The sequence below is a fragment of the Monopterus albus genome, unplaced genomic scaffold (genome assembly GCF_001952655.1).
Source record: "Monopterus albus unplaced genomic scaffold, M_albus_1.0 scaffold170.1, whole genome shotgun sequence".
Lineage (NCBI taxonomy): Eukaryota > Metazoa > Chordata > Actinopteri > Synbranchiformes > Synbranchidae > Monopterus > Monopterus albus.
In genome coordinates, this window is record NW_018128050.1 from 1,561,019 (window position 1) to 1,570,778 (window position 9,760).

At 41.8% G+C, this 9,760-nt stretch overlaps 1 protein-coding gene across 1 annotated transcript in view; it reads left to right on the forward strand.

Moving 5' to 3' along the window:
- Positions 1-9,760, forward strand: part of slc2a10 (solute carrier family 2 member 10) — a 42,387-nt gene that overhangs the window by 30,413 nt on the left and 2,214 nt on the right. The window contains exons 3-5 of the mRNA XM_020615731.1: positions 6,513-7,650; positions 7,726-7,787; positions 8,061-8,183. Of these exons, the coding sequence (XP_020471387.1) occupies positions 6,513-7,650; positions 7,726-7,787; positions 8,061-8,183 (1,323 nt within the window). The remainder of the gene's footprint in view (positions 1-6,512; positions 7,651-7,725; positions 7,788-8,060; positions 8,184-9,760) is intronic.

Sequence of the window (9,760 nt, forward strand, 5' to 3'; positions counted from 1 at the left end):
TTGTGGGAGGCGACACAGTCGTGGGTGAACAGGGTGTAGAGGATGGGACTGAGGACACATCCCTGTGGGGTGCCGATGTTTGTAACAATGCTGGCTGAAGTCCTATTGCCAATCCTGACAATGGTTGTGGTCTTAAAGCAGGTGGGAACGATGCTCTGGCTAAGGGAGAGGTTGAAGATGGTGGTGAGAACATCAGCCAGCTCGCTGGCACATGCCCTGAGAGCCCTCCCAGGGATGTTGTCCTGTCCTGCTGCTTTGCGGGGGTTGATCTTCCTCAGGCCTGCGTACCTGGCCTGGTGAGACAGTTAGTGGAGGGGAGGTGGGGGGTTGGGTGGTCTGGGTGTGTGTGTGCCTCCTCTCTGTGCTGTTGCTGGAGGTCTCAAAGTGGGTGCAGAAGGTGTTGAGGTCATCTGGCAGGCTGTCTGTGGGGCTGATGATGCTGCTGGTGGTCCTGTAGTCTGTGATGTGCTGCAGGCCTTGCCACATACGTCCGGAGTCAGCAGTAGAATAGAAGCCATTCAGCTTCTCTCTGTACTGCCTCTTGGCCGTTGTGATGGCTTTCCTCAGTCTGTACTTCACAGTTTTGTACTCCGTCTCATCACCTGATCTGAATGCATGAGAGCGAGCACGCAGCATGTGGCGTACCTGACCATCTATCCAGGGCTTCTGATTGGGGAACCTCCTGACTTGTATGGTTGTCAATACAGGTACTAATGTATCCGGTCACATGCTCAGCATAGTCCTGTACGCTGACAGAAAAGTCCTCCAAGGACACATCCCAGTCTGTCTGGGTGAAACAGTCCTGCAGGGTGCCTTCAGTCTCTGGGGTCCAGAGTTTAATTTGTTTGGTGACAGGGTTTGTTTGTTTCAGTCTTTGTCTGTAAGCTGGATACAGGAACAAAGAAATGTGGTCTGAGCATCCAAGGTGGGGGCGGGGTGCGGCCCTGTATGCACCACATACTGTATGTTACTGTAAACATGATCCAGAGTGTTCTTGCCCCAGGTGGGAATGTTCAAATGTGTCAGCGAAGCTGTAAACACAGGTCCTGGAGAGAACCAACAAAACAGCCCAGGAAACACAGGCCATAACAGCAGAACTGGCCTCTGATGATCTGGCATCAGAAATAACTTTACAGGACGAGCTGCAGGAGACTATTGAACAAATTGTCGCTTTTCAGTTAGAACTCCCACAAGAACAGCAAGAATGTTTACAGGAAACAGCAAGAGGAGTTGGGAGAGAGAAAAAAATTATTAAAATGCTATTGGCAGAATGCATAAAGTCGAAAGTTAAGCTTTTAATAAGTAAGGATAATCATAAGATGATTTATGTGTGTGTTATGTTTGACAATCATTACTGAATGTGTAAGAATAAAATGAGAAATGATTGTATTGGGAAAAAATGATGAGAAGTGATTTTACATCTAATTTAATCTAAGTAGTGAAAAAATTCTGACTCATAGAGAAAAAGGGAAGTAACACACATCCCTGCAAAGAGGAAGTGCAAAAAGTGCAAAGTGAGTGTATGTGACAGAGAAAGAGACAGAGATTATTAGGAAAGTAGAAATGATGATTTCAAGCCTAAAAGTAAAGATCTGGTTGATGATTACTGTGTAATCAATGTCTAATCAATAATAATCAATGTTTAGTTCATTGTATTCAAAATATGGAAGATCCATGTTTTAATTTTAAGGCATTGATAGTTTTGAGTAAAATTTGTGTGTAATTCTGAGTGTTTAGTTAAAAGCAATGATGGGATTTTTTGTATTTCAATCAGAAGTGAGTTTTCTGTATTTTCATTAGATATAAGGATGATTTAGGTTTCTGAGAAAGGAGAAGTAGAATCTGGAGCTGGATCACAGTGAGGTGGAGGCCAGTTATGAGCAGTGGACTTGAGCTTTGACAGTAAAAAATATGCAATAGTTCTGAAGAATACGACTTTGCACACCAAATATGGTATTAACTGCAAACTGCGGCATCTGTTTGGATGAGAGGACTAAGTCTGCTGACCAGAATCCTTTAAAAACCAGGGCAAAAAGAGGAGCGAGAGTATTCCTTCACAGTTGCAGCCAGAGGCTCTGTCCGGTTTCTGACTTCCAGAAGACCAAGGCTGCCGAGAGGCAGACCGGGAGAACACCTCTCTGTGGGTGCTGCCCTGCAGGCCGTTCCGGCCTGTGAAGGTAAAATGGATGTAGGCGTGTGAAAATGGAACTGTGTAAATGCTTCACAGTTCAGCAAGAAGAACTCTGAATTTCTGCCTAAAAGATGATTTATGAAGAAATGAAGAATTTCAACAGAATACCATAATCCACCCTGGCCTGTGCGGGAAGATGGCTTGGAAAAAAGAAAGAGGACTGGGGACAGATGCAGAAGGTTTCTTGATACTCTTACCTTCCCTGTTTGAAGAAAGAAGATTTAGACCAGAGTGTTGTTTTTAAACATTTTCATGTCTTTATGTTTTCCTGAGTTACAGAAGATTTGACCAAGAACATTTCCCTATTTTTTCCCTTATTTTTCTCTTTGAGAATTTTGAAGATTGAACCAGAAGAGAATGAGGTTTTTCTGATGAGTTTTGATTTTTCTATTTATGTATAATTTTTTTCCCCTTTTGAAAGCTTGAATCCTGGCCTAAAGGGAAAAGAGGAACAAACAACTGCTTAACCTGCCACCACCCCACCTCGAGCCAGCTGACAACAGGATTCAGTGAGAATACCTTTGAGCTAAGCTCTTGATCTGAATAAAAGTCAACCATAATAATTTTAATCAGTATAATATTTTAGAGTGATGTTTAGAGATAGCAGTTGTTGATTTCTTTAGGTTGTAAGCCAATCAAGACAATTATTGATGATTTTAAGGTTTATACTGTATCTTATTGCTTGCTGCTTGCTGTAACTCTTTTAAGCTTCTATATACAATTCCTGAAAAGATTTAATACTCTCTGTTTATTGAGTCAAGTTTTGATGTTATTGACATTCTTATGATTTTAGTGGATTTACATTTTTAAGTGGTAATGGTTAAGGCCACACATATAGGCACAGGATTCACAATGAGTGTTTGATTACCCAATTCACAGTGAGTGTTGGATGTTACATAACAGTTCATGTCCTAGCCTATGTCCAGGGGTTAGCATATCGTGGCCTTCATACAGCTGTCCACAATGGTGTCACTGAGCCAAGTCTCTGTGAAGTATAAAGCAGTGGAGCGTGTGAAGTCAGAGTTGGTTCCGTTGACGAGAAGGAGTTCATCCATCTTGTTGACTAGGGAGCGGACATTCGCTAGGTGGATGGATGGGAGTGGAGTCCGGGTCCCTCTCTGACATAGCCTGACTAAGGTGCCCGCTCGTTTGCCTCATCGGCGCTTCCTCCAGGTCCCGTAGATTGCAGCTGCGCCGCTGATCAGAATGTCCACACAGCATTTTTTGTTCAAGAAAGTCAGGGAAAGGTGTTCTGGTGTGAGTTGTTGATGTTTAACCGTTCTTCTCTGATGAAAGTAATCCAGGATGGGTTGCAAAAGACCGAGAAAACAAACAAAAAAACCCAACAAACACAAGAGAACATGAGTACACAAGGCGGCCATAGTTGTCGGCGCCATCAAGTTATCCACAAGGGCCAAAAATTAAACCACAGTCACAGCTGCAGGCCAAACCGGATTAACATTTATTGAACAGTCTAAAACTGACAATGATTTAACCAGAAATATGAACTTGAAGAGATTGCAGCAACTTTTTCCTCAATAAAATAAGTTTGAAAAGTTCAATTCACATTTCCTGCTGCAACTGCAGTCTGTCTTTTAATTCTTTGACAAATTGTTGTTTTTCTTGGAGGCTAAATTTAGCATACTTAGCTCCATGTTTGGTCTCAAAATGCCGATGCATGTTGCAGTACACCACCGACACTGCCTCATGACACAAAAGACACACAGGTTTTCTCCTTGAAGCAGAAACATATACTCACTTTCCCACCTTTCATTAAATTGCCTTCCTTCTGCATCAACCTTTCTCTTCTTGGACATTTTGGGATTAATTGTTGGTATTTCTCATTTCCACTTTTTGGGAAGTTACTGGTTAAATGCTGAAGACTAAACACTGCCATCTAGTGGTGGGATGCCAGTACTTCGCGGGTCCCGAAATCGACGTGCATTCTGGGAGATGTAGTTTATGGTCAGTGTATGTTTTCAATTAGTATAGACTTTAATTTTAAAACAACCATATGCATTTTAAGCTTTGAAGGGCCACATAAAATGATCCAGCAGGCCAGATTTGGCCCGTGGGCCTTGAGTTTAACACATATGCTTTAGATGCTTTTAGAGCTCTCCATCTCCGACATGCCAAACTGATGTTAACCCTGGTTTTGCCTTGTTCTTTGTCAGACTCTTTCTGTGCTAGAGAAACCGGTCTCTTGGGTCTAACAGCTCAGCTCCCTACCTGGGTTGTAGCTGCACAGGGAACCTCCATGGTCTGTCTTTGAAATAAGCCATACTGGTATTATAACCTCGGATCAGTGGGGGCATGGAAGAAGTGCAGTATGAATGTTAACAACAGTGGCCACAGAGGGTAAAAAATAAACAAGGTGGGGGATGGGGGGTTTAGTACAACAGGGTGACAACAATTATAGACAAGTTTTTACTTGATTTATCCACATTTGTGGAAAATTTTAGTTAATGCAGCTTTAATGTAAATGATTCCTCTATTTATAAAAGAAGTGAATCACACAGTAGAAAAATGAGAATTAAAAAATGTTGCAGCACCCTTGAGCTGTCCTTATGGCACCTCAAGCTAAGGCACCCTCTCTGGAGCTTAGGTAAGTGTCTCAAGTTGCGTTTCCACCAGAAGCCCAGGCAAGATTAGCCCGCTGAAGTACAACAGTCAGCAGCAGTGTTGTAAGAATGCTGCATGTGAAATGCTGGCTATGGTTAACACATACCAGTGGTGGAGGACAAACTGCAGTCAAAGCTGAAATGATCACTTCACTGCAAATCTATCTTCATTTAGCAGTTTTTTTTGTTTTTTTTTTTTGTTTTGTTTTTTTACTCGCTGAGGTTTTATTGGACATAGAGTAACAAGCACAGAGATTGTTAACTCCCATTAATGTTTCACTTCATCCAATGTCATGCTCTCCTCCACAGCCTCTGCCTGCTGGGCTCCATGTGTGAAGCGGCAGAGCTCAGCCCTCAAGTCAAACACTAGGAGAAGCACCATAACCACTTTTTCCAATCCACGATTCTCACTCACTGGTCTCTTTGTGTAGGCCTACTGATAAAATGTACCATACAAACTGAAAACCAAGGGAATTCAGTCAGTTGTATCAATGCGCCCAAATCATTTTTCACACTGGCACACTCTGGCTTTTACTTGCATATGAGTGTGAAACGTTCACACCTTAGAGCCCTGTATTTGGCCAGTCAGCAACATTCAGCACTGCAGGTCTCGCCCCAATTGTTCTTGAACCTTCAGAAAGAACTTCTGCCCAACTAGGTACTTTTTTCAGAACTAAATTTAGCCACTGGTTCCTCTGGTGGAAATGCAGGTAGAGGAACTACTTTCTGAAAAAGGTTCCTACTCCTCAACTCATCTGATGGAAACAGGGTGTATAAAATCACCCTGAAGGATATGATTTATGTACTTACTACTCTTTGAAAGAAAGTGTTAGAAAAGGATGAACTCAACTAAGACATGTCCTTCCCTTCTGTCCATATCCAAATCTTCACCAGTAAGCCTTAATGGTTGCTTTGACATTCTCAGCGATTAATTCGGATGTTCTGATGAGCTTGAAACATTAATGTAAAAGTTCATGAATTCACCATGGCTAGAGTTCATAAAGGTCTTTTGCTTATCTCAGAAAAAAAACATCTAAATTAGGGCTGGGCAAAATAACATGTTATTTTCCCGTTAACACAATACTTAATTATTGCCGACAATTATTTTATCACCCATTAACGTAGTTTATCATTATTAATAATATTATCATTATAATTTTGAAAGTCCATTGCTCACTGGCTCTGAATACATACAGAAAAACCATGGGTCACAGGATGCGTGGGACGTTCATCAGTACAGGCTTGGGATGGGCATCATCATGTGTCTCAACCAATGTGAGCATTTGGGGTGGGCCTAAGACTGCTGCAGCGCTCACGTGAACCGGATGCGCCATCACAATAAGAATTATATAATAGATAAAACGTTAATGCCCTGGCAGTGTGCAAATAACTTTGGTTATATATTTGATTTGATTACATTAATGCTTGAGATTTACAAGAAATATTTTAACTGCTACTGTGTAAAGGGAATACTACTGTTAAAAAGCACCTTATATGTTAAAGTGTTTGCAAACCAAATGTTATGGCACTTTTGTTCATATAGCAGTACTTTTAAAATAAAAGTGCGCAATACATTACTTTTGAATTCATTATTGAATGCTGCTCATAACAATGCAGTTAATCGTGATTAATCACAGAAAATCGTGATTAAGGATTTTAGTCATTGCTCAGCACTAATCTAAATATTTCATCACTCCTAGGTTGCTCCAGCCTTCTGTTGGCCAGCGTGGTCTCCAGTCTGAGTGGCCTGGTCTTTGGTTATGAGCTGGGCATCATCTCAGGTGCTTTGCTACAGCTGAAAGCAGAGTTTAGGCTTTCATGTGTCCAGCAGGAAGTTCTGGTCAGCTCTCTGTTGATTGGAGCTTTGCTGGCCTCCACTATTGGTGGCTGCCTGATCGACCGCCATGGCCGCAGGAACTCCATCCTCCTCAGCAATGTCCTGATCCTGACCGGCAACCTGGCCCCACTCATCAGCTCCTACTCTGCGCTGGTAGTTGGCCGGATCACAGTTGGTTTTGCCATGTGTATATCCTCCATGTCCTGCTGCATCTTTGTGTCAGAGATGGTTACTCCTGATCGCAGGGGGTTTTTGGTAACACTATATGAAGCTGGGATCACTGTGGGCATCCTGGCAGCTTATTCCATCAACTACATTCTGTCTGACACCAGGGGAGGTTGGAAGTTGATGTTTGGATTAGTTGTAGTACCAACTTTGATTCAACTGGCATCTGTCTGGTTTCTTCCATCCAGCACTGAAGAGTCTTTAAGCCACAACTACTGTCAGGCTGAAAGAGATCTCATTAGTACCACTGAAACCCAAGAAGTAGATGACTCAAAAGTCATCTCCAGCAACAAAAAGGTTTGGTACAACAGCATGTACTTGTTCCAGCGTAAAGACAACATGAGGACTCGCATTGTCATTGGGCTTGGACTAGTGCTCTTTCAGCAGTTCACAGGCCAGCCAAACATTCTCTTCTACGCCTCCACTATTTTCCATTCAGTGGGCTTTCAGAGCAATGCCTCAGCAGTGCTGGCGTCTATGGGTTTGGGCTTGATCAAAGTTGTTGCTACTCTGACCTCCATGGTGTTCTTAGACAAGGTGGGCAGAAGGCCCCTACTCATCAGCGGATGCTTCATTATGGCGCTGTGTCTGATAACCATTGGAATCCTCAGTGGACATTCACCGATGAATGCTAAGAGGGCTTGTACTTCTGAGGATTTTAGCATCAACATAACGGATCTACCTAATTTAACTGCTGATAATCACTCAGGTTTTGACACACCTCTTGATGAGAGCCACAGATTTTTTAATAACAATACACAAGATGATAATCTAGTGTTTTATAAAGTTGGACTGAAACCACTGGAGGCTGCTCCTGAGTCATCTTCAAGTATCTATGGCACAGTTGTGAGCTGGATCATTCTCATATGTATGATGGCTCTTGTGAGTGCATACGCCGTTGGATTTGGGCCAAGTTTGTATATTCACTCAAAATGGTCTTTTCAGAGTTTAAATAAATGTAGACTTTTTTTTATTCAGAAAGCTAGACCCATACAGGCAAAATTTACTAAAATACAACCATACTATCTGCCTAAATCGGTAAGTACATTTTATATAGCCACTAATATGCAAAGACACCTAATGTAGCTTTATTGCTTTTATAGTCACACTATCTGACATCCAGCATCACCCTTTCCAATGCAATATTAGAGGTAGAAATTTAAGCTCTTCTTTTGTTTTTGACCAGTGACTTGGCTTCTCCTGAGTGAGATATTTCCAGCTGGTGTCAGAGGAAGGGCATTTGCATTCACCAACTCCTTCAACTGGGCTGCCAACCTGTTGGTCACATTCACTTTCTTGAATGTTGTTGGTGAGTTGCCATACACTCTTTTCACATAACAGTAGAAAAATGCAGACATAACCAATAACTTTAATGATGCTTCTGTTCCATTTACATTTCCCAGTAAGCCAGGGTCAGTGATAATAATACCAACCGACCCATAACAGCTACATGTAACAGCCAAATACTTAACAAAACTTGTGCTTTTCAAGTTGGCAACTGCAAATGTCCACCATATAAAAGTCCCATCGATCCTGTCTGATTACCAACTTAAAAAAAATCCAGTCTTGTGTATTAGATTAAAAATACTGTTAAACACCAGTATATCGTCACCCTTTAGGTTGACATGACATACTAGCAAATGAGACACCCTGTAGACACAGAGCAACATTAGCACTTATTTGAAATAATGTTTCAGGCCCCCCAATATTCCAGTATTCACTCTCCTTTTAGCTTCTGAGGAAAATGTCTGGCTCATTAGTCCAAAATTTGAAATTGCAGACTGTATACACTACAACCATACCAAGTGCTCATCCACAAAACAAAATGGACACTTGTTTAAAAAGCTGGTATATTGGAGAACAATAAAAAGAGCTTTGAAATGGCTCAGGGTGATGATGCAGATCCTCTTCTGCTGTCAAATTACTAAACTCTATCTCAGCAGTGTTTTTAGGCTATTTAAAATTTGGAATCTCCCACCTTGAGAGTGAGTGTTTAAACTGTGTCTGTTGTGATGTTAAACTTAGGTGTGAAATCAGATATGCAAGGATACGACCACCCCTTGCGCAGGGCTATACTGAGTACAAAGGAAGTGCTAAGGAGATAAATGAAAATGGCTGTGCTAAGCTAAGCTAGCTACCTCCAGCTACATTTGAAGAAATGACTATTACTTTATTAGGAAACTTAAACACGATGCTACCATTCTGAAACATCCAGTTGAAGTCTCAGGTCTGCAACAGCAGGTTCCCCTCCTTCACATTCAGGATCAGACTCTGATTTGTATTTCTTTATATCAGGGGTGGGCAAACTTTTTGGCTCAGGGGCCACATTGACTTTTAAAATTTGACAGACAGGCCGGGCCAGCACCAGATGCATACATATCAAACATAAAAATATAAAAGACATTACAGTGTTAATACTTACATTCACTTTTAGTGGGAACAGTGTTGCTAATCAAACTTTTTTGCCAGTGCATCGAAGTCTGGTGTTAGTTTTGTTGTGGCAATTCTCAGAACAGATCTGAGGTGTTCATCACTCAACTGGGATCTGTGGGGTGCTTTGTTGGTGTTCATCACACTAAAAGTCTGTTCACACACATAGGTAGAGCCAAACAACACCAGCATCCTCTGTGCCATCTTCTGGATGTTTGGAAATTTGGCTGCACTTAATGAAGCATAAAACTCATCCAGTTTAAGAGATTTGAACTTCTCCTTTAAGACGGTGTCACATTGAAGATCAATCAGTTCCAACGGCAACTCCTGTGGGACAGTTTCAGGGTCTTGTGTGAAGGGACATGACACCAGCTGAAGTGACTTGTCAATTTTTCCAAAATCGGAGAACCGACAGCAGAATTCTCTATGCAGGTCGTCCAGTGATTTCCTGTATTT